The sequence below is a fragment of the Acomys minous genome (assembly GCF_964271855.1).
Source record: "Acomys minous genome assembly, chromosome: 2".
Classification (NCBI taxonomy): Eukaryota; Metazoa; Chordata; class Mammalia; order Rodentia; family Muridae; genus Acomys; species Acomys minous.
This window is the reverse complement of record NC_140484.1, coordinates 138,001,708-138,027,113: the sequence shown is the minus strand read 5'-3', so window position 1 is coordinate 138,027,113 and position 25,406 is coordinate 138,001,708. Positions and strand designations below refer to the sequence as shown.

General features: G+C 43.8%; 1 protein-coding gene across 1 annotated transcript; it reads right to left on the bottom strand.

Annotated features, from left to right (window-relative positions):
• Window positions 1–1,568: 1,568 nt before the first annotated feature.
• On the bottom strand, window positions 1,569–24,339 carry OLFML1 (olfactomedin like 1). Its single transcript, XM_084773660.1, has 3 exons — window positions 23,815–24,339; window positions 19,290–19,578; window positions 1,569–2,850 (listed from the first exon to the last, which is right to left on the bottom strand). Exons 1-3 carry the CDS (start codon window positions 23,941–23,943, stop codon window positions 2,060–2,062), a joined length of 1,209 nt encoding a protein of 402 aa, XP_084629786.1. The 5' UTR covers window positions 23,944–24,339; the 3' UTR covers window positions 1,569–2,059.
• Between the last annotated feature and the right edge of the window lie 1,067 nt (window positions 24,340–25,406).

Genomic DNA, 25,406 nt, shown 5'->3' with positions numbered 1-25,406 from the left:
AGAGCTACTCAGATGGTATGGGGGTGGATCTCTCTTTACTGCTTGTGGTCCCAGCCTGCACTTGGCAAAGACAGAGGAAACAGCTGCAAGCACACAAAGCAAGCCTTCTCATATGACCAACCTGGAGAAGCAGAGATCTCAGCACATGACACAGGCTGGCACTGCAGCCTCACTTGTGACCTAGACTCAGGCGAGCAGGACACACATGTCGGGAACACACTTTGAAGAAGAGGCCCTCTCAAGAGTCGCACTGCCCTCCGTAACACCTGGCATGCCTGTTGTGGCAAAGCTGCTTGTCTGGTATCTGGCTTCCATCCAGACTAGACTATTCGCCAAGGGCCTTAGTGTGTTAGGGATTGTTCACAGTGAGCTCTACACAGATAGTACTGGAATGCTTTTGTGGTGAGGGGATATAGGCAAACAGAACCTAATGAGATTATTTGCTTAATCTCACTTTTATTGTATTGGAAGCAAGAAGAAATAAGCAGGCAACAGAAAGACAGGGTGAGGCTAGAGTTGTGTCCTTACTCTTGGACTGGTTTTTCTGGAGAAATCTGATTTTGAAAGACCTATAAGAAGACCTTGTAGAGACATGAAAACTGACCGAGGGACAGGCTTTTATGTTAGGCTGAACCGATGGACACATTGATTAAGGATAGGTGGGCAAAAGTACGTAACTGATAACTTCCTTCCTTGGGTGATGGAAGTTCAAGATTTGCAGTCTTTCCTAGCTCTTTCATTTTGTAGCTTGCTACTTTGAGTAACTCACCTGCACTCCCATCTCTAGCATAGGAACTATAAAGATTTATGCATGCCTCACAAAGGCAAAAAGAATTAAACAGTGTGCAACAGCTTTGTAAGTAGAAAATAACATCCAGGGAGTCATGGTTTGACTTTGTTACTATGGCCACTTGGCTTGGCAGAAGGGCAGGGCTAGGGGAAGTAAAAATTAAACGTCAACAAGAAATAGTGCTTCCCGGCTACTGTGGTTGAAATGTGGCCCCGTAGGCTCATGTGTTTGAAAACTTGCTTCCCAGCTGGGTACAGGCTTTCAAGTGAGTCCTAACTAGAGGTGGTGAGTTCCTATTATGAGGACAAGCCTTGAAGTTTCATGGTGCAGCCTCACTTCTGGTCATGCTCCTGCTGCCACACTTCCACTACTACTGTGATAGACTATATCCTTGGTTTTCTTTAATAATTTTATTTTATTTTCTATGCATTAATGTGAAGGTATTGGATCCCTTGAAACTGGAGATACAGACAGTTTCAAGCTACCATGTAGGTGCTGGGAATTGAACGTGGGTCCTTTGGATGAACAGACAATGCTCTTAACCACTGAGCCATCTCTCCAGCCCCATTCTTGTTTTGTTTGTTTGTTTGTTTGTTTGTTTGTTTTCTTAAGACAGGGTCTCACTGTGTAGCCCTGGTTGGCCTGTAACTTACCATGTCGAGCAGGTTAGCCTCGAACTCACAGAGCTCCACCTTCCTCTGCTTCCCAAATGCTGGGAATTGAAGGTGTGCACCACTGTGCCTGGCTTCCCTTTAAAACTGTGAGCTGGCAAAAAAAATCCCTTTTCTTTTGTAAGTTGTTTATTGTCAGGTATTTGGTCATAGCCACAAGAAACATGACAAATACAGTTGGACAAAGATTCCTCATAAACATTGGCAAAAGTGGGCAGAGCCGGAGTGAAGGTGGGAGAGGAAATCAATGAGTGGCGAGGTCCTAATTGCTGATGGGGAGTAGAGTCAGAGAACATGCTGGAAGGCAAGAAGGAAAGAGTGGGAATAAGATAGATCACATGGAAGAGGCCTAAAGCCCCATCAGATTTGGAGAAGAACAGGGTAGTGGTGAAAACTTCTGAATGACAGCCTCATCTGTGCTCTCAAAGGATACCGAAAGCAGTGACATTTGAAAAAGAAAGACTACATATTTCAACCATCAGAACCTTTTCCTGTGTGCACATTGAAGGATAGATACTACACCATAAAGGGGCCGTGACCTCCGTGTCCTGCAAAGCCTCTGCCTAAGCCCCACCATGTTCCCTCCCAGCAGCCACAGTTACTCCAGAGGCAGCTTTCTCTTTGTCTGGAGTTTGTAAATGATCTGATTGCCTTCGTTCCAGGCATACAGCTGTTTCTCTCTGGGGTTGTAATGGATCATGGAGTGACTGCTGGGCCGCCTGGGGAAGAACAAGTTGGGCAGATGCTCCTCCCTGACAGTGCCCAGTGGATCATAGACGCAGGTGATATGATGGGGGCCTTGGCCACCAGAACTGTAGACTACGTAGAGAACCCCACACAGGACGAACGAGGCTTCAGCATCCTGGCTTCTACATGGCGTGTCCCATGAATGCTCTATTCCCAAAGTGCCAGGCTCAATTTTTGTGAGAACCAAGTGGCCTTGGATACCTGGTCCGGAGTGAATGGCCCAGAGCCCGTGTTCATCCACAGCTAGGTCAATGTAAGTGGATAGGGTGTGTTGATAGATGGGTGCTCGGCCTGCCCCTCCTGGGAGAAGCATCCGATCTTGCACCATCTTCTTCTGCAGGTTATACTTAATTATTTCGTTAGGAGTTCCTTGACTGTGGAAAAATAGAAAGCCTTTGTAGATCACTTGCCCTGATCCTTGCCAGGAAAGGGGTAAGATTAGCTTCCGGGGACCAGGCTTGGTGCTGTCTTCCATGAATGCCCGCAAGTTTGCAAATTCCCAAACTGTGTTGCTTCTGGATCCGGTTAATAGATACACCTTTGCGGAGTTGCCGCCGGCATCTTTCATCCAAGAGCCATCTGGGTCCATGGTCTTCTTCACTATTTTCAGAGACTTGATACCCATCAGCATGTTGTCACAGCCTAGCCAGACAGGAGGAAAAGGATGGGTTAGTCAGAATGCTCACAACACCTGAAGCATCCTGCTTCCCTTTAGACCTAACACTAAGTTGGGCATATTCTCATGTCTCCTGGGATGCCATGACCTCTAAGAGAAGAGTTTCCCTTGGAGAAGCCTAGACAAAAACGGAACACAGGCACAAGCTCCTCTGAAAAAGCAAACACCATTAGACATGAACGGCCTCTGTTTCCTGTCCCTTGCTTACAGCAGAATTAGAAGAAGCTGTGTTATGTCTTCTTTCCATGAATAATGCAATCACTGGATGCAGATCATATCCTGTCCTGGTCTCTAGATTCCTCAACCAATTGCCCTATAATCTTTCATTTTTTTTCTTCACAACTAGCTCCTAGGCTTAACTTATATGCATCTTGGTTGCTCTAGTTTTTTAAATCTCATGGCCGGGCATAGTGTGTATGCTCTGGAGGCAGAGGCAGAACGCTCTCTGTGACTCTGAGACCAGCTTGGTCTATACAGCAGTTCCAGGCCAGCCAGGAGCTGCATAGTTAGGTCCTGTTTTAATGATAAATGAATATCTCCAGCTAGTTAACACTTTCTGGATTCTGTGTTATCTTTTGCACCATTTCATCCTCGGCTTCTCCTGTAGAACAATCTATATTTTCCATATGTACTGTCTCACCTCCCACTGTCACTTTATAACAGAGTCTGCTCTTGATCATGCAACCAGGAAGCCCCTAACTGAAGAGCCCTTCCCCTCCTTCATGCAGGCATGTTGTTCCATTGTCTGCAGTAAGACAGCGCTCACCGGCTCCTTCCCCTTGTCTCTTCTCTCCCATCCCTGTCTCTGTGTGTGTATCCCCTGTTTTTCCTCTGACAGTGTCGCAGAGATCATGGCCTGTGCTCCTCCGTTTCAGCTCACTTTTTCTCATTGCACGTGCAACTACATCCCGTAGTCTCCTTTGTGGTTAGGCTGCATGCACTGCAGATGATGGGATATAGACAGGCATGGAATATGCTCCTCCCATATAAACCTTAAGTGCGCCATCTTCTAGATAACCTTAGCTTCTTGGAATCATCATGGTGGCCATGTCCAAGAGGTCAGCACTACTGGTCATTTCAGGAAAAGTAGGTCATCAGTTCCAACTTTGGACTTTTTGGTGGATCTCTTTAAATCTGGCCAAGAACCCACTGCTAAGGATCTCACAGGCCACAGGCGTGGCCCAATTATTATTATTTCGATAAATGGATATAGATTCAAACTCCTCTCTAAATTGATCTTGCTATACACCTACCTAAAAGTGCAGCTCTCAGTCATCATCAGAGTGGTTTCTCTGTGCTGTAGAAAGCAGTTACTGAATTTACAACTGGTTGGTGTGCAAAGAATAAGTATCTGGGGACTGCTCAGCCACAAATGGGACATCTGTATTATACTCCCTCCCTTCAAGTCTCAGGGACCACCACAAAAGAGGATCCAGAAAGACTGTAAGAGCCAGGGCTCAGGGAGGACTGGAAAGAAACCTCATCATCAGGACCCAACAGGAGTGCTGCACTCATGCTACCTTAATGCGACCCAGATGAGATCAGTCCAATTGATACTCCAGTCAAGGGGGTGATGCTTCAGGTCATATCCCGAGCTAGAGAGCTGCTGATAATTGATGGTTTCTAGGGGAGGGGATGCAAGTTGTCTTTATGGGCGTGGCTCCCGCTAGGTTAACCATATTCCAGTGATGGCCTCACACCCATGAGCACATGGGCAGTACAAATTGAACTTGGGGGGTTATAATAATTCTTAAAGAGTGTAGAGAGGTGGGCCTTGGGTTGAGTTGAGAGGAGTTGGGAGAAGTAGGAATTAATATGATCAAAATACACTGTACGCATGCATATAGGAAACTGTCAAAGAATTAAAATATGATATGAAAAAAAGTTTTTAAAAACTCAATAAAAATACTCAACTACATATCTCACCTTCTGCCACCTACTCTTCCCCTGCAAACATGAGTCATCATTTCTTGCCTAGATTACTGCAAATGTGTCTGATTTGTCTCCTTGAATTTAGTTTTGCTTGCTCATCTTCATGTCAAGTATCTATTCCACGAAGCTGCAAGAGTGACCTGGTTGTTAAACTTTATCTCCTTCTCTGTCACACTTAGAATAGCATCCTAATCTCTCCTGCCACGACCTATATAAGACTGTGTACTATGGCCCTTATCATCAGGACCCTGCCCTTTGAGGCTCACTGTGTTGTGATTACATAGTTTTTCTTTATGTCCTGTGAACGTGCCAAATTTCTTTTTGCGTTAGGAATTTTCCACTTAGAATTCTGTCACCCTCGCACCCACCCTCGACCCCTGCACCCCTTGGTCTCACTACGTAGCACAGGCTAGACTCAAATTCACAAGCACTAGAATTGTATGCATGCACTACCGTACCTGGACAAGTCTCACATTCAATATCTCCTGAACGGGCTTCTTCCTTTAGACCACTCATCACACTGTGAACTGTCTCGTCAGTGTCTTTACTAGCTTGCTGTCCACCTCCCTCACAAGACTCTCCAAAAACAGGGCCTGCAGCTTCATAGTTAGTATTGTACCCAGAGGTCTAATTCAATGCTTTCAGGATTCAGTAAACAACAGCTAAATGAAGGAAACAAAAAAACTCAGATGCTTTTCTAGGGTCTAACCAGTCCAGCACCTTCTGAGTTCCGACTGCAGATCCATCTTAAGTAAATAATCATTCATAAAGCACTTCAAAGCTTTTAAGATACTTTCAAACCCATTATTTCATTTTTAAAAAAAAGTGGATTCTAGGTTTTCTGAAGAGAACACATGGGACAGAGAGCAGGCTTAGCTAGACAGAGGCAAGTTCCAGAAAATCAGTTCTTCCAGTAGAAGCACAGAGGCCTCGCCTGGCTCATGTGTCAACATGGTCATGACCTGGCTACAGAAAGCAAAACACTTGAAAAGGCATCCAGAGAGCGTAAACATTGAAGAGGCAGATGGCAGAAGGAGTCTCTGCTGTACAGAGCTACTGGGGGCAGAGGGATTGTGTAGAGGAAGAGGACAGCCACCCTGATTCCCAGATGCTGTCTCTACTCAAGCACAGCTGCACCTGGCTGAGGTGAAGCCAGTGCTTGTCCCTGATCTGTCAACCACCAAGGAGAAGTGGGTGAGGCTGTAATCTCAAATAACCATAGAATGATTGTATAGGGGAAGAAGAGATGGGTCCATGGGTTCCTATAGATAACCATGTGAAAGAACACGTCACAGGGTTAAGGAAATCATTAAATATCTTACAAATAATTAGAATATGTTTGGTACTATATTGCATAACTTTATGTAATTCATGTAATTCTTTTAAAAACTTATTAATTAATTAATTTATTTATTTATTACACAGTATTCTGCCTGCATGTGCATCCACATGCCAGAAGAGGGCACCAGATCACACTATAGATGGTTGTGAGCCACCATGTGGTTCCTGGGAATTGAACTCAGGACCTTTGTGAAGAATAGCCAGTGCTCTTACCCTCTGAGCCATGTCTCTAGTCCAAAAATAGTTTTTGTTGTTGGTTTTTCAAGACAGGGTTTCTCTGTGTAATAGTCCTGGCTGTCCTGGAACTCTCTTTATAGACCGGGCTGGCCTTAAACTCACGGAGATCTGCCTGCCTCTGCCTCCCAAGTGCTGGGATTAAGAGTGTGCACCATCATGCCTGGCTATGTAATTCTTATAATAAGTTTCCGTGACATATATTTGAATCACTAGTTTCCAAATGAAGAAGTTAAGGCTTGCATTAGTTTCTTGGAAAGGGCACACAGCTTGTCAGTGGTAAAAAAAATCTTGTAAACTCAGAGTTGGGAGCCAGGCCACTCCCAGCTAGCCTCAGAGGCAGCTTAGTGTGGTAGGAAGGATTGGCGAGCCATGGGTGCCCAGAGCAGTACTAGTGAAGGCAACGGGCTCGCAAGTGTGACAGGACATCCACCTTCAGCAGGTGGCCCCCACAGTGCCTGTCATTCCTGCTAGGAAAGAACAGAATTGCAACTAAGATATGTAAAGACTGTGTCTTAGAATGAGGAACATTTGTTTCTTGTTTATAAAAAACAAAACATTCAAGCCGAGAGTGGTGGCGCACGCTCCCAGCACTTGGGAGGCAGAGACAGGTGGATCAATGTGAGTTCCAGGCCAGCCTGGTCTATAAAGCAAGTCTGGGATAGCCAAGGCTACACAGAGAAACTTTGTCTAAAAAAGAAAACATTCTGGGGCTGGAGAGATGACTCAGTGGTTAAGAGTGCCACCTGCTCTTCAAGAGATCCTGAGTTCAATTCCCAGAAACCACATGGTGGCTCACAACCATCTATAATGAGATCTGCTGCCCTCTTCTGTAAAGCACCCATATGCAATAAATAAAATAAAATTTTAAAAAGAAACATTCATTTACAATACATAAGAGCAGGGGCTAGGGATGTAGGTAAATTGGTAGACTATCTGCCTTGCATGCTAAAAGCCCTGGGTTAGATCCTCAGCACTGCATAAAATTGATAGCATTTGAAAGTTAGAAAGAAGTTCAAGATCATCTTGAGCTATACAGCAATTTGAATGTCACTCTAGACTACATGAAATCCTGTCTCAAAAACTACAAATAAGATAAAATGCAGAAGAGAGGCAGTTGTGGAGTGGCTGGTTTATAATCCCAGCACTCAGGGGGCAGACCCAGGAAGGTTACAAGTCATACATAGACAATTACAGCCCCATCTGTACTACATTAGGAGTTCCAGGATAGGCTGGGCTTCATAATGAGACCCTGTCAAAAAACAAATTTAAACTAAATACAATTTAAAAGTAATACACTATAGCCAGGTGTGGTGGCACATGCCTTTAATCCCAGCACTTGGGAGGCAGAAGCAGGTGGATTGCTGTGAGTTCGAGGCCAGCCTGGTCCACAAAGTGAGTCCAGGATAACCAAGGCTAACACAGAGAGACCCTGTCTCGAAAAACAAAAAAAAAGAAAAAAAAAAGTAACACACTGTAGAAGGAATGAACTTTTATCCCTCCCTTCTCTTTTTATTTCCCCTTCTTACTGCAGAACTCTTAGATAACAAAGGAAGAATATGTTGATGTATATTTTTGATTAAGGTGTTAAAACAGAACAATTTCCCCAATGTCTTTCTGCTACTTCTCCTACACCGTCAGATTTAGATGGAGCTCAGGACTTGGCATCTGAGACATGCAGGCCCTGGACTTGAGTCTTTGTCAATCCAGCCTTCATCCTGGCAGCCATAAAACTATGCATTCATGCTAGGTGCCTTCTATTCTTTTATCAAGTATAATCTAAAATTGTAAACGTTAGGGAACATACATTTTCAGTGTCCCAGTAAAAGGGAAAGTTAAAATTACCTGCTGTGTTTCTCTTGGGAACAGATAGTTAGCAGGAGGAAATAGTTGAGGAAATATTGGTGGAGGGAGGGAGGAAATGAGTCCAAATATGATGCAAATTATTTAACAGAGACAATGGTATGTAAAGTTTCCACTTGCAAACCAGAACACTGAAATGTATGACTCCTCCCACAGGCAAAATTTCAGACATGCAATTGGGGTAGAATTTAGCCCAAGACCTCGCATTGAGTTCACACACAAATATCACTTATTTGAATCTTTTAAAATACTTTCCTCCTTATTAATAACACTTGCTGGACCTGTAAGACTTGTTCCTCCATTGTTACTCAATCTGATGTTAGATACGTTGGTTCATCTCTGATAGAAAGCTAGCTGGAGGTGGGAACCAGGGTGGGGGGGACCTGAAGATGGAGTGACAGACACAGGGAGGTTAGGCAGTAGGTTTATAAGTGTAGTCCAGATTCAAGATACTAAATAGTGTCAGGCATTGATTCAAGAGACAGTCAGAAAGAGAGAGGTTGACTGCTTAGACAGAGGTAGCAAGATGATGATGATAAACCAGGACTCAAGAAGGGAGACTGTGGTGGTGGTGCACGCCTTTAATCCCAGCACTCAGGAGGCAGAGACAGGTGGATCTCTGAGTTCAAGGCCAGCCTGGTCTACAAACTGAGTTCCAGGACAGCCAAGGCTACACAGAGAAAGAAACCCAGTCTCAAAAGACAAAACAACAACAAAAAAGGAAGGGAGAGAGAGACATGACACTAGCAAAAAAAAAAAAAAAAAAAAAAAAAGGAAGAGTAAGTTTGCTTGGTGAAAGTCCATTAAAAGGACAATTATTCTCTAGGCATGAGCATTTTTCACCACTATATGAAATTTTGTCATAATTCTTGACTTTTCCAAGCCTTACTCTCGCTCCAGTTAATAAATGGTTCCATTGGTTAGCCCTCTTTCAGGATAGATGACTAGATAAAAGTGGCCTCCATTAGGCTCCTGTATTTGAATATTTGGTCCCCAGTTGGTGGAAGTCTTTGGGGAAAATTAAGAGATATGTTCTTGTTGGAGGAGGTGTGTCACTGGGCTTTGAAGTTGCAGAAGCCCATGTCATTCTCTGTCAGTTCTCTCTGCCTCCTGCTTGTGGGTCAGATACAATCTCTCAGCTACTGCTCCAGCTGTCATGCCTGCCTGCCTGCCTGCTGCCATGCTTCCCACCATGGTGGTAACTGACTTACTTTCGAAAACGGTAAACTCCAATAAGCCTTTCCTTCTGTAAGTTGCTGTGATCTTGGTGTCTCTTGGCAGCAACAGAAAAGTAACTAACACAGGCGTTATACTGGACCATGTGTTTCCTTACAAGGAGTCTTCTCTTCCTTCAACCCAACTCTTCCTCCTCCTCTGTTGGCATAATGTTCTTGTGGACTGTGTGCTGACTTCTCCACCCCACTATCTGGTTGCATTGTGAAGTTTATTCTAAGTATCTCCTGTCTCAGGTTTGTGTAAACATGCCACTGTTTGTTCTCTATATTCCCAATAAAAGCCAACTAGCCAATGCTGAATAATAACAGAGACAGGGTGGGGCATCCTCTTCTGGTGAGAGAGAAGAGGAGAAGGAAGGAGGCTGCCCCTATGAATGAAGTGGAGTAAGAAGCACAAGGCCCAGATGAAGAACATGAGCAAGTATTTGGGATTATGGATGGGAGGTAGCTTGATAGAAATTATTAGAAGCAGATGGCATGGGATAGGGGCAGGGAGATATGTGAGCTAGTTTAAGGGAGTAATATCTGCCCTGCCCCAGGTGAGCCAAGGCTATTTAAAAATATAGCAGGTGTCCATATTTTTATTGATTGATAGCAGGTTAGAAAATACTGCCATATAATTATAGCCCAATAATAAACATTTTTTCTTTTTTAAATTATTATATTTTTTTATAACATATACATATACATTATTACACATAAATAAAATAACTACATACAGCAGGAAGAAACATGAAACAATCAAGAGTTATATGGATTGTTACATTCATAGTGATTTGGCTGTTCGTATTTGGCAAACTTGAAGTAAACATTTTTCCTATCTTGTTGAGTCTAAAATTCTGAATGAAAATCCATATCTATCATACCTCATCTCTATTAACTTAAAACATCTATCTAAATCTAAAAACATTTCTTTAAAAAATTTTTTTCGAGACATGGTTTCTCTGTGTTGCCCTGGCTGTCCTGGACTCACTTTGTAGACCATGCTGGCCTTTAACTCACAGCAATCCACCTGCCTCTGCCTCCCGAGTGTTGGGATTATAGGAGTGTGCCACCATGCTTGGCCTCTAAAAACATCTTAACCCCTAACCAACTAAGCTTAATTGTAAGACTAAACTATTTGGTCTTCAACCCCATCAGAGATTTGAGAAGGAATAAAACTTAACTACTTGAGTGAACCGGAAGTGCAGGTTAGCAGCTTCCAAATTAGGCCTTACTTTTTAAAAACTATATTTTATTAATTTATTCATATTACATCTAAATTGTTAGGCCATCCCTTGTATTCTCCCATTCCTCCGTCCCTCCCATTTTCCCCTTACTCCCCTCCCCTATGACTGTGACTGAGGGGGACCTCCTCCCCCTGTATATGATCATAGGGTATCAAGTCTCTTCTTGGTAGCCTGCTATCCTTCCTCTGAATGCCACCAAGCCTTCCTATCAAGGGGACGTGTCAAAAATGGGGCACCAGAGTTCATGTGAATGTCAGTTCCCACTTTCCACTCAACTGTGGAGAATGTCCTGTCCATCAGCTAGATCTGGGTAGGGGTTCGAAGTTTACTACACGTATTGTCCTTGGCTGGTGCCATAGTTTGAGCAGGACCCCTGGGCACAGATCTGCCTGTCATAATGTTCTTCTTGTATGTTTCTAGGACCCTCTGGATCCTTCTATTTCCCCATTCTCCCATGCTTCTCTCACCTAAAGTCCCAATAGGATGTCCTCCCCTCTGACCCACTTTCCTGGTAGGTGAAGACTTTCATGGGACATGTCCCATGGGCTAGTGTCTAGATATAAGTGAGTATATACCATTTGACTCTTTCTGCTTCTGGGTGAACTCATTCATTATGATCATTTCTAGGCCTTCCTTTTAAATTCACTGCAACAGCCCTCCTTCTCGCCTTTCTCTTTCTGTCTCACCTTCTCCCTCCTTATCCTCCCGCAGTGCCTAGGACACACTATATACCTGCCTCCCCACTCAAACCCTTTCTGCTTATGTTCCACACTCAGAAACAGTTCCTGATAGTACAGGTGTTTGACACTGCCCAAACTTGTGACCTCAATCACTACTGTGCCAACTTAGAAAACAAATAGATTATCAGGGGCTGTCTCACCATGTGGGTGCTTCAGCGGACAGCTGGTGGGAAAACAGAACTGCTGCTTTGCATGGGATGTTTCTTAGTGACCCACACTGACTTGGTGTTGCTGGAGAGCTAAGCTATGGGTCTCATATTAAGGCTTAGTTGGGGCCTGGCATACAATAAACATTGTAATGTGCTGCTCCTGTTCTCACATACACGTTTGCATAACTAAAAGCTGATCTTGCTTGCTCCCTGCTTCCACGATATCAAGAACAAAAGCTCAAATATGGATGCAACTAGAGTTCATAGTGGAAGGATGGACCCTGGAGCCAGAGTTGGAATTTGCTTTGACTAAAAGAAAGTGGTAAAAATGACTAAATTAAGTCCATAGGGGACGTCTGTCCTCTCCCTGAGACATCTGCATTCATCATAAGAATAAGCCCAGATAAGCCTGCAGGGGAGCCAGGTGACATGTGGAGGACAACCAAGTCATCTCATAAGAGGCCCTCATCAACAACCACTCCTAGGCAATGTGCCAAGGATGGGAGATGTGCTGCCATCAAGCCAGTCCTGGCCCAGGTCAACAGAACTGTCCTTCCACCCTGCAAACTCCTGGGCAATAAGAATTGGATGTTGCTTTAACCTACCAAATTTTGGAGTCATTTGTTGAGTTACATTAATGTGGGATGAGGGCTTTTGGACACAGAGCAGAGATGGAACCTGCTATCTCCATGACAACTTTGACCCTATGACCTCACATGCTTCTGACACCTTATACATCCCTCTATGAGAGCAGTCCTCACTCTAGATTGTTATCCCTTCTGTTTAGATTGCTTCTCTGTTTTACTGTAAGTGGTTCTGAGAACAAAGATCATAGCCAGGGTCCCTTCTCTAATGTCCAGCACAAGTTGAAAATATATCTAGAATTTAGTTAGACGTTTGTTGAACCATAACAACAACTGGGGCTGGAGAGATGGCTCAGAGGTTAAGAGAACTGACTGTTCTTCCATAGGTCATGAGTTCAATTCCCAGCAACGACATGGTGGCTCACAAGCATCTATAATGGGATCTGGTGCCCTCTTCTGGTGGGCAGTCACACATGCAGGCAGAATACTGTATATATAATAAAACAGTAAATCTTAAAACAAACAAACAAACAAATGAGTGAGAGAGAATGAATAAATGTTCATACTAACTGGGATCAAAAGCTACAAGGCAACATGATGTGGGGCCTTTTGTTGATACCCGTAGTACCTAGAAATAACCTCACAAACCCCAGAATTTTTAGATCGAGAAACGAAGAAGTGCTATGCACACAGACCTTTCTGGACTCTTGGACATGCACTCTCTAGGGAATATATGTCCTGTGTTGCTGCCCTTGTGAATGCAGCAACACTAGATTTGTGCACACACGCACAGACAAGCACCCTTATGATCTACATTTCTGCCCTCAGACAGACCTCCAGCCTCCTCCTGTATAGTTAATACAGCTGTTACAAATTAGTTTTGTTTCTCTTAATCATCGAGAACCAACGGACCTTGAGATTTGCCTCACAGACTTGCGTTCTTTAGCTTTCAGTGAGTGGAGTATTTGTTTAGTTGTTTGTTTTGTTTGTTGTGGGTTTGAATACAGGCATGCAATTATCTACTTGGAACGTACTCCAGAGGCAGTCAGATATTCAGCAGACTTCTTGGAAATATGACCTAACAAAAGATCTGAGCTATTTAACGCAGCAGCAGGGTGAGGGCTACGTGAGGTTACACCCATGTTTCCTTGCAATAAAAGGAGCCAGCCAGGCTAGAGAAAGAAAATAAAATCTGTTATGATGGTTTGTTTTGACTGCCCTAGGAATTCGTCTTCAAAAATCTTCTTACAAGTTAAAAGGAGGTCAATACTTTTATCCACTCAAGAATGCATCATGTGGATTCTCCCAAAGCCTTCAGCTGGATAACCCAGCCTCCAGTCTGGGTGCCCGAGGTTGTGGCGCTGTATGATAAACTGGCAAGTACAAAAGGCAATTTTATTTCTAACACCGAACATTGGGAATGACTTTAAAGTTCAAGTCACTCATTTCTATTTTAAATCACATATGTGTGAGGAAGAAGGGAGAGAGGGGAAAGGAAAATTAAGGGTCTATGAATTTCACTTAATCTCAAAACATTCCTGGGATTAGGGGCCCACATGGACCGTGTTTGGAAAAACACCTCAAAATAAAGGTTGAAGGCTTTAGAACAGCTAGGTGGGGATTGATTTGGTAAAAAGTAACCTAAGCTGTTTTTCAGGACTTGGCCTTAGTAGTCATCTGAGAGATATCTAGAAGACGAGGATCATTCTAACATGCACTGGAATTCCCTTATATCTTAAGGTATAAGACTGAATTTTTCCCAGGTAGTTGTTGCCATCCATTCCTTAGTGGTTTTCCAAAGGGATGTTCTGCACAGGAAGACCTGTGGCCTGAGCTCTTCCTGATCCAGTTTGCCTGTACCCAGGTGCTGACTTCATCATTTAGGGTTTTAGTAAAAGCTGTGCAACTGGCATAGCCCTTGTAGGCCAAGAACATAATAGCAGGATCTTCTAGAAAGACAAGGTCAGATAGCAAACTGAGGCACGGTAGTAGGTGGAATGCCAAAGTGGCCCCTGGGGGGTTAATTGTGATAGTCAGCTTGCTGGAATTTAGAAAGCTGGAAAGCTGGAGAGATGCTCAGAGGTTAAGAGGCTGATCTGGAAGAGGGTCTTGAGATCTAGTCCCTGCACCCACATGGCAGCTCCAGTTCCAGGGGATCTGGCTGATGTCTGACTTCCTTAGCATCGGGCATACCTGTGGCGCACATCCATTTGTTCCGAGAAAACACTTGCATACATAAAATAAATAGTAAAATAAAATAAATAGAATTAAGATGGAGACAAACATCTAGGGATGCTGGTGAGGACATCTCTAGATTTGAGTTCACAGAAGTGGGAAGACACACTCTCAAAAGGGCAGCAGCATTCTGTGGGCTGGTGTGGGGAACTGCAGCTGTGCTGGTACTGACCATTACTTGGTTTTGTCTGCAGTTGAAACATTGTGCTCCACTGGTTACCTTCATTTTCCTTGTTTTGAGTCTCATTTGGCCCTTGGTTTGCCGCCTCTGGGGACTTTCCACAGTGCTGCTTGATTGCTGGTTCCTCCCCTATATAAGCAGTTCTGTTACTCCCATTAAATGGCATTCTCTTAGCACAAGTGACCCATTGTGTCGTCTTTTTAATCCACAGGCCTTCGCCTTAGCCTAGACTAGCAGCGCACACGGGCGGGCAGGCTCTGCATGCTGGGAGTCCTGGGCTGTATTGAAAGGAGAAAGCAACCACTGGGGAACAGTTTAGTGGCAGAGTTCAATATAACACTTGGAGAGAGATGGAGGGAGGGGGGAGCAGGGAGAGAGGGAGATGGGGGAAGGAGGGGGAAGAGAGGGAGAGAGAGAGAGAGAGAGAAGGGAGGGAGGGAGGGAGGGAGACTGATTGATTAGCTGCTCTCTCCTTTCTGACTGTGAACACAATGTAAGCATCTACCTGCTGCCCCTGTCCCTGCCGTGATCGATTACATCTCCTTGAACTGTAAAGGCAGAATAAACCCTTTCTTCCCAAAGCAGCATTGGTCAGGTATTTCGTTGCAGCTGAGTCAAGTAACCAATGCAGCTTCCCAAGCCCCACCCCCACCCCCCTGTCCTGTACAGGCTCCACAGGACTTTCTCCCCAGAGCACAGGCAGGGCCTGGGCATGTGAGACGGTGCACGCTGTGATCACGTGACATTATAAGACAAGGTTGCAGGGATTCTGTGATTAATAAGGCTCCAAACAGTGGATCTTGAATTAATCAAAACAATAATCATGATAGACAAGCCTGATCAGATAAAAAAAAATTCTTAAGAGAGGTGTTAGGCACCTTTTGAAAAACAGCACTGTCCTCTCAGAGGCATACTGTGAACTGCCCATGGAGTCAGAGCTGCAGGAAGCTCATGACATTGATCATGTAATTAGAGGCCATGTGTGGACTCCGCAATAATGAAATTGTATTGTTTTAAGATGCTGAATTAGCCGGGCAGTGGTGGCGCACACCTTTAATCCCAGCACTTGGGAGGTAGAGGTAGGCAGATCGCTGTGAGTTCGAGGCCAGCCTGGTCTACAAAGTGAGTCCAGGACAGTCAAGGCTACACAGTGAAACCCTGTTCAAAAACCCAAAAAAAAAAAAAAAAGATGCTGAATTTATGATGACCTGTTAGAAAGCTGATATGACATAGTTACTACCAAAACAGTCAAGCAACCCCAGTCACCCCTTACCACTGCTGTCATCACCATCACCACTGTGACCACTTCTACCATCAACAGCAATAAAATAAGGGCAGTCACATCATAAAATACACATAGAGTAGGGGAATAAGCTAGTTTAGAATTAGCAGTCTAAATCTAGGTCTGTCTGAAAATAATAGGTCATCTTCTAATTAGCTCCTGTCAACTGGACACCGGCTAGAGTTACCAGGAAAGAGGGACCCTCTGCTGAGGAATCATGTTCTTTGGATTGGCCTGTTGGCAAGTTGATGGGGCATTTTCTTGACTGATAGTTGATGTGGGGGGGGGGGCAACATCAACAAGCCCACTATGGGTGGTGAAAGCAAGGTGGTCTCGTGCTATATAAGAAAGTAGGCTGATCAAGCCATGAGGGACAGACTCCATGGTTCCTGCCTCTGCTCCTCCTTGAGTTCCTGGCCTGACTTTCCTTACTGGTCACTGTGATCACAGTGTGTGAGCCAAATAAACCCTTTCCTCCCCAACTTGCTGTTCGTTAGTGTTTTATCACAGCAACAGAGAAGCAGACTAGAAGAGGTCAGGTCAGGGACCACCAATCACACAGCTGTCACATGTCCTTAATGTAAGTTCTGCAGGGCCTCTACCACCGAGCTCTCTTCTAGGAACAATTTCTTTGGCCTCTTCCCTCCATGCTATGTCCCTGTTCTACACTCCATGAATATAAGAAGATTATGTCAGGATCTTTATTAATGGTCTGGTAAAAAAATAAGTTGTACATAAAATATGTGCGGTTGAATACATTAAACACTCACATGTGTGTCCCTATGCACATGTAAATATATATTTATTTAAGTTATAGCTGTATATGGATACTTTCAGAAGAGCAGAAGTTGAGTTTGGTTCAGGTCACTTTGCAGAAGGCCTTTTCTATGTAAAAGATTGAAGAGAGAGTAGACATTTTTTGCTGTTGCTAACACATGGTGATTAGTAACAAAAACTACTATATGGTGGAGTAACGTGATCTCTGTTGAGGTGTGTGAAGGCCTGTGTGACAGGAGTAGGGATCTAGGAAGCGAGAGAAGCCTAAGGAAACTAGCCCAGGATGCAGACATGGCCATCCAACAGCCCAGCTGACAGTGGAGCCAATGAGGGTTGGCTCAACCAGAGCTCCAGAGGTGACAGGCACGTGAGTGGCAACTCTACAGACATGGGCATCCAGGGTCTGCAGAGTGAGGCAAAGGGTGGGGGTTGAGAAAACACGAACTGCTGCACTCTAGCTAGAACGGGAAAGGCGTGACCTCAAGGTCTACAGGTCTAAGAGTGCCCCAGAATAGTAAAAGCTCGGGGATCCATCGCTAGGATTTGGGCTTGGTGGCCTGCCTGTGACCCTGTGTGAAGGGTCAGGCAACATTCTAGCTTAGAAAATACTAGTGCCCACATCATGTTACTAGATTTCCCAGCCTCTGGAGACCTACCTAGTAAACTAAACTCCTATTCTTTATAAGTTACCTTGCACAGTTCAGTTATAACACCAGAAAACAAACAAAGATGTAAGATCTTGGAAAAAATGTCAAGTCATATGTGCTTCCAAACTAATCTTGGGTCTTCTTTCTTCCTTTCTTTTCTTTTTTTTTTCTTTTTATTTATTTATTTATGTATTTATTTTTGGTTTTTCAAGACAGGGTCTCTGGCTAATCTGGGGTTTTCTATCATTACAGATTTCATACCAATTGATTAATGACCTAGGCCCCCAAGCCTTTGAAGTATCCTAGGCTCATGTTCCTCATTTATCCTTTACTTTCAATTCTTAGTTAACAAACCATGTGGATTTTAATTCTGAATAGCTTTCGGTTGGCCAGCTCTTTTCTGTCTTGTGAGACTTCATGCAGTCATTATTTGCTTAAATTACTTAAGCATTCCTGAACTTGTCTCCCTTCTCTCATCATAGTCTCTCTCTCTTTTTTTTTTTTTTTATATCATGTCCCTGTTTAGAATAATTAACAGTTTCGCTAGTCATGTTCAATCTCCTTAGTATGGACCACATGGCATTTCATCATCTGTGTCCAGTGCCTGGAATAACATCTTGGTTCCAATCAGTTTTTGTCAGTTAAGTAAGTGAACAAGTGAACAGATGGGGTGACTATTGGCAGCAGCACACAGCTGGATTAAACCTCTTTGGCTTCATGACCCTGTATTCCTTTGCCCTGAGCAGTTTCCTCTGCGCCAGATTTGCAGATGGACATATCTTTATAGTTCATGTTGTCCCATGGTCACTTCACTTAGACCCTCCACATTAAAAAAAAAAATTATTGAGACAAGGTCTCATGTTAAATTAAAGTTGGCCTGCTCCCAACTGAGGAGGATATCGGAGGCTGTCCTTAAATGGCTCATCCTCCTGCTTTGCCTCATGCTGGGGCTGGAACCCAGGGCTTCCTGCATGCTAGGCAGTACTCTACCAACTGAGCTACAGCCTCTGCCCCAAGACTCATAAAAGGATTACGCGGAGAAGCCCTAAAAAGCAAAGATGACCCCCCAGATTATGTTTTTTTGCCGTTTTATTTTGTTTTGTTTTTCAAGACATGGTTTCTCTGTGTTGCCCTGGCTGTCCTGGACTCACTTTGTAGACCAGGCTGGCCTCGAACTCACAGCGATCCACCTGCCTCTGCCTCCCAAGTACTGGGATTAAAGGTGTTTGCCAGCACCAGCACCACCACCACCACCTGGCTCCAGATTACGTTTTTATTTCCCTGCTGGAGGTTCCCAAACGTGCATAATTTTCCTGTTTGCAGTGAAATCTTTTCAGAGCACACAATACTGAGTGGTGGTGGGGCGGGGGAATGGTTCTTGCTTTCTTACTGTTTTAATGGACTCACGCTCAGGAAAATCTTCCCAGCTGTGATGCTTATTTTACCATGAGCTGCTAGATCCTATTACTGACTGCCTAGAACTGATACCGATGGGTCACAAGATGGGACAAAGCCCTGAATGCCACCACCCCAGACAGCACACAATAGCAAGTTGCTGCAGTGCCAGTCCTGAGGTTTGGCTGTCACAGTTTTTAGTTTCAGACTGTTGCTTGTTACATTGGCCACAGATCTCTGTTCCCTGGGCCCTTGATGTAGCCCACACCGGCCTGTCGCTCTCCCTAGAAAGAGCTGGGCCTACACGGCTATCAAGTCTATCAGGAGAGGACCTGAGCTGCCTCTCACACTGTAGACCTGGCCTTTCCTGAGGTCTTTAGAAACTCCCTGAGAAAGAAAAGCCACTTGCTTTTGTGGAATTCTATTGGGACACCTGACCCCTGCTAAGTTGCTCCCAGCCCAGACACACAAGGGGTGCACCCAGTTCTCACTCATCACGTGACCACACTTTCAAACTGCAGGGAGTTGAATCTCTCTAAGTGGGACAGGCCCTAGAAAGGGTGCTGGAAGAATCCCCTTACTTGCATTCAGTAGACTTTGGATCTTCTTTTTTTCTTCTGCTTCTTGAAGTACCATTTCAGCCAGAGTCTTCTCCTCTGATTCAACGCAGATGTCAGCTTCTCGGAGGTACTCCAGGTAGTCAATCTCCTGCTGGGCACGCTCCACCCTCAGTGCAAGGTTATCAACAGCGCTCCTATATTCGCTTGTGTGGGTCAGACAATTCCCCAGCATGATGGATATGTTTTTGGAGAATTCCTGGAATTCTTGGATGTATGCTCTTGTTGTTTGGGTACATTTTTCCAGCCTTTGCTTTAAACAGAAAATACATTACCAATGTTACCAAATTACTGTAAATTATTTCAAGTATCCAAGTACTATAAATATCTATCATTCACAGAGAAGGAGCATTAGATAAATATAACCAGTCAGAAGGGGGAAAATTCTACAATCCTAAATTCATAGGTACTATTGACATTTGGCATACTAGCTTTTTAAGTTTTCCAATGTATTTCATGGTATGTATAAATATATTTATACATGTGATTTTTCTAAATATCTGTTATTTTAGAATTGCTGATATATTGCAAACATTTAAATATCATTTTGTGCTATCATAACTATATTATATTATCTACTATTATATCAATATAGGACATACTACAAATTTTTTGTGTTGACTGTATTTTTAATTAATAAATGAAACTCCTATATAATTGTTGTACATGTGATATTTTGATGTGGAATGGTTAAATCATGCAAGTTAATCTATGTATTATTTTGCATATTTACTTTTGAGGTGATAAAATCTATTCTCTTAATTGCTAGGTATGTAGTATATTGCCATTAACTATAGTAGTGATAGGTACAATAGATTTCTTGAACTTACTCTTTTTTTATGTTTTTTTGAGAGAGGGTTTCTCTGTGTAGCCTTGGCTGTCCTGGATTCGCTTTGTAGACCAGGCTGGCCTCGAACTCACAGCAATCCACCTGCCTCTGCCTCCTGAGTGCTGAACTTACTCTTCAGTGTGTGTGTGTGTGTGTGTGTGTGTGTGTGTGTGTGTGTGTGCAGGTATACATGTGGAAGTAACAAAGCAATACCAGGTGTCTTTCACAATTGTTTCAACCTCTTATGTTTTGAGGCAGTGTCTCTTGTTGAATCTGAAGCTCACTGACTGACTACATCTCCTGGCCAGCAAGCCGCAGAGACTTGCATGCATCTGCCTCCACAGCATTTGGCTTGCAGATGGCCTCTCCACGTTACTTTTGTGTAAGTGCTGGCGATCTGAGCTCAGGTCCTCATACTTGGGCAGTGCACTTTACATCTCCCTACCTCCAGAACAGATAATTAAGCTATTATATTCTTTGTTCAATATCTTCTCATTTCTTAAACGTCTCTATTTTTATGAGCTCAGTGTTTTCAGATTAAATGTATAGTGCAATCATTCATTCGGTGTTTGTCTTCTTGTGGCTTGCTTATTTCACTTAGCATAAGATCCTACAGGTTCATTTACAGTGCTGCATTTACAGGTTCATTTACAATTTGCTGCAGTGCCAGTCCTGAGGTTTGGCTGTCACAGTTTTTAGTTTCAGTGTTTCATACATAACATTTACAGTATTATGTATGAGCTTCTTTTTTAAATTATATATATATTTTATTAATTTATTCATATTACTCTCAATTGTTATCCCATCCCTTGTATCCTGCCATTCCTCCATCCCTCCCATTTTCCCCTTACTCCCCTCCCCTATGACTGTGACTGAGGGGGACTTCCTTTCCTGTATATGATCATAGGGTATCAAGTCTCTTCTTGGTAGCCTGCTATCCTTCCTTTGAGTGCCACCAGGCCTCCCCATCAAGGGGACATGGTCAAATGTGGGGCACCAGAGTTCCTGTGAAAGTCAGTCCCCACTCTCCACTCAACTGTGGAGAATGTCCTGTCCATCAGCTAGATCTGGGTTCGAAGTTTACTTCCCGTATTGTCCTTGGCTGGTGCCATAGTTTGAGCAGGACCCCTGGGCCCAGATCTGCCCGTCATAATGTTCTTTTTGTAGGTTTCTAGGACCCTCTGGATCCTTCTATTTCCCCACTCTCCTATGCTTCTCTCACCTAGAGACTCAATAGGATGTCCCCTCCTCTGTCCCACTTTCCTGCTAAGTGAAGACTTTCATGGGACATGCCCCTTGGGCTAGTGTCCAGATATAAGTGAGTATATACCATTTGACTCTTTCTGCTTCTGGGTTAACTCACTCATTATGATCATTTCTAGTTTAAAGGCTGAACAATATTCTATTATGTATATGTATATATTATTTTTATATATGTAACATAATTTTAATAACATGTAGGTTTTCATTAAATTAAAATCTTATTGTTTGTTCCTTAAATGCCTCTTAATGCACATTTAGTTTTCAATTTTTTACTCAATGTTAAGAAAAAAGAACTATGTATCTATATTTTTATGTCTTTAGTTATTTTCTTAGGCTAGATTTCCAGAAATAAGTTCCATTCCCCTACACATGACATGAAGCTAAGGCTACAGTAACACTCAGTGACTGTTTGGTGAATGGAAGAATAAATGAGTGGAATGGAATTACTGGGTCCCAGAGTTGATAGTTAAAGCTCAGTTGGCAATTATGATTAAAACCTTCTTCCCAAGCTGGGTGTGGCGGCACACGCCATTAATCCTAGCACCCGGGACTCAGAGGCAGGCAGATCACTGTGAGTTTGAGGCCAGCCTGGTCTACACAGCGAGTCCAGGACAGCCAAGGATACAGAGAGAAACCCTGTCTCGAAACCAAAAACAAAAACAAAAAAAACCCTTCTTCCCAAATGTAAAACATTTTACTCATAATTGTGCAGAGCACTTTTACTTGGAAGAGAAAGAGACAGATACAGGAAAAGAGGCAAGAAGAGAAAGATAGAGAAAGAGAGAAGAGAGAGAGAGAAAGGAAGAGAGAGAGAGAGAGAGAGAGAGAGAGAGAGAGAGAGAGAGAAGAGAGAGAGAGAGAATGTATTAATAACTCCCCAAGTCTCTTTTGTCTCTTTTCTTCCCTTCCCACATGCCCCTCTTGGGACAGGCCCTGTATCTCTGAGTTGTCAAGCCTCTGCATTGGCCACTAGTGCTTGCCACATGGGACTTAGTTTCCCCTCCAGGTCAGAACCTAGTGTTCAGAAGACATAGCTTTATCTTCTATAGAACATATCTACAGAGCATATCCGGATCTTCCAAATCCACAGTCAGGACTGTGAACGTCTACTTTGTGTGCCTGAGCACAGCTCTGGCATTTTAAGCAGGCGACGTTGGTGCTCTGGCCAGGAAGAGAGCAGGAAGAGCCGGAAGAGGCCGTGGGCCTGGGAACACTTTATCCACAGCTTCCGGGCCTGCCAGATGGACAGTGTGAGAAAATGCACTTAGATTGCTCTGTGGTCTTATTTTACTGATACTATAGCCAGATGGCCCCATCATTAGGACTTATAGACTTATTCAGGAAAACAAATGTTTCAGATAAGACTGTTTTTTTGAAAGAAGACTTATAACAGGCCAACTTAACTTGCATAAGAGCCAGGCGTTCCAAGGTGGAAGGTTACATTTGTCCCTCAAAATATGACTGATCTATAAAAGTACTGTATTTTGTCCATTTGTTTTTGTTTTGAGATAGGGGCCTATATAGTCTTAACTGGCCTCAAACTTTCTATGTAGCCAAGGATGACTCTGAAGCCCTGGGTCCTCCTGCTTGCATCTCCTGAGAACTGATATTACAGGTACAGCCGAACAAACCTAGCTTATGCAGTGCTAGACCTTAAACCCAGGGCTCTGTGTATACTAGGCTAAGCACTCTACCAACTAAGCCGCATTCCCAATCAAGGCTTTTGCCTATTTTAATGAGGCGGAAGCTCAAACACCCTCGCTCTGCTTAACATTGCTGAAAAATCTCATTTCTAAGTGCAAGTCCACTCAGGATTAAAAAGCAAAAATCCACAATGAGCCTCCGCATATACTAACATCATTTTATAGTCACTTAACAGTTAATCATCAAAAGGGAAAAAGAAAAGCTGGAATCAGTTAGCATCCCAGTACAGGAAAAGATGGAAACATGACAACAGTTCTAACGTGATACTTTGAAGACAGAACTTTGGGTTTTAAATGTCCACCAATCTGGAAATTTACTTAGCGAGTCTCAGGCTATGCTCTAAGTATGGATTAACGACCCCACATAAAACAACTCGAATATCCCAGCGTTAAAAATCTCTGTGTTAAATCTTCAGTATATCTTTTGAAATTAAACTTTATCACTACGTCCATTTTATAGGTGAGAAAAATCATCAGGGCAAAGTATAGGGTAAATCCACGCTCAGGGGTCGCGATGGAGCAGGACTTGAGGTAGTATCCTAAATTGCCAGGCTCTGCAGGTCTGTAAATGTAATCTTAGCAGTGATTCATTCTGTATCCTGAAGACATGCATTCTGGTTGACAGGAAAATGGGGGCACAACAGAGTGACTTCCAAGAGGCCTACTGCCAGTGAAGGGAACACACGTCACCTACCTCCAAGACTTGGAAGCGCTGGTAGATGTAGTGAACCATGGCTGGGTCCTGGGCCTGTTGTGGTGGGGGCAGAAATGCTGCGAGGAAGAAAACGGCTGAGGCAGAAGCTCCCCGAAGGGCCACCATCATCCTGCACACTCCCTAGGAGCTTGGGTTCCCTCAAGAGACTCAAAGGTTCAGGTGGTGATCTCTGGTTTTCTGCCTGCTGCTGCTGTGGCAATTCCTTGGAAAACAACACTTTGCACAGCCAGAGAGAACAGAGTCCGCTTGTTATTCTACCCAGTGCATGATCTCAGTTTCGAGCTGGTGATCAAGTCCAGCTGTTGGCAAGTCAGTCCCTGGAGGCCTCGCTTGCTCACTTGGTGCCAAGAGTTCCCCGGGCCCAGCATCTGCTGCCTTCAGCTTGGACATGCACAGACTCTCTCCTGGCCAGTGGCTACTATTGCTTCCAGGTTTAGAGTGTATGGATTGGGGTAGGGGTAGAGAGGTCTTTCCTCCCCTCTACCTCCCCCCCCCCAGTTCTTTTACATCTGTTTCCCTCCTCCCTAATAGACTGTGCAGCCCAATCATAGGCCTAGCTCAACACAGGCCACCCCCAATTTCTCAGCATTGGAATTTCAGTTCAGTTTCTGGCAGAAATTCCTAGGATCCTTTTCCAAGAAGTTCTTTTAGGAGACCCCACCTCTCTTTCCAGACTTCTCTTGCATTCTTGTAGCTCTTAAAGGCATAGCAAGGAAATGTGAACACTGATCTATACCATCTCAGAAAAGTGTACAGGGATGTATTGTTCTGTGCACAGAGAGGTGCAGTGGGCCACAGGCCTGGCTACCCAGGCCAAAAGCTGAGCGTTGTCAGGATTGAGCTTAGATGCACTTCTTTCTTTTTAGTTTTAGATTTCATTTTTAATTTATGTATATATAAACATATGCATATATATACACATATACACACATGTGTGTGTGTATATACACACATACATGTATGTATACATACACATACATACATACATACATACATACATACATACATACATACATGTGGGTATGGGGGACCACCATGGCCAGAAGAGATCCCTGGGTACAGAGTTATAACTTCTTTGATATGAGTGCTGGGAACCAAACTCCAGTCCCCTGTGAGAGCAGCAAGCACTCTTAACCACTGTGCCATCTCTCCAGCCCCAGAAGAAACTTCTTCTGAGGAGAATGAATGGTTGACACAGTGGTACTTGGAGCACTGAGCCATCAGGAAATGTAATTGCTTTGTGAGGAAGTTCTAGACTTTCCTCAGTTCCCAGTATCAGAATTCCCATTAGCTGCAGCCCAGAGACAGGACCCTTAGTCCAGCTGAAGATAAATCACATTGCTAGAGCCAAGCCATAAAACTTTCCAAGTTTACGTCTCTTGTGCCGGTGTCCACCTATCGTTACCTCTTTCTCCACAGGCAGGCCCAGGACCCTGCCTCCACATTCTGTTTTGTTTTCCTTTTTTAATGAATCACTTTCAAAAAACAGGGGAAGCTGGAACATCTATGGACTATGGAAAGACCCCTAGGCAGGAGTCAGAAGGCCCGAGCTTGCATCAGGTCCAGACATA

Excerpts from the sequence above, each read along its gene's own strand:
- OLFML1 (XM_084773660.1), bottom strand. The coding sequence starts at position 23,943 with ATGATGGTGGCCCTTCGGGGAGCTTCTGCCTCAGCCGTTTTCTTCCTC. Across the intron at positions 19,579-23,814 it reads AGCGCTTCCAAGTCTTGGAG|CAAAGGCTGGAAAAATGTAC; the intron begins GTAGGTGACGTG and ends TTCTGTTTAAAG. Across the intron at positions 2,851-19,289 it reads CCAAAGTCTACTGAATGCAA|GCTGTGACAACATGCTGATG; the intron begins GTAAGGGGATTC and ends CTGTCTGGCTAG.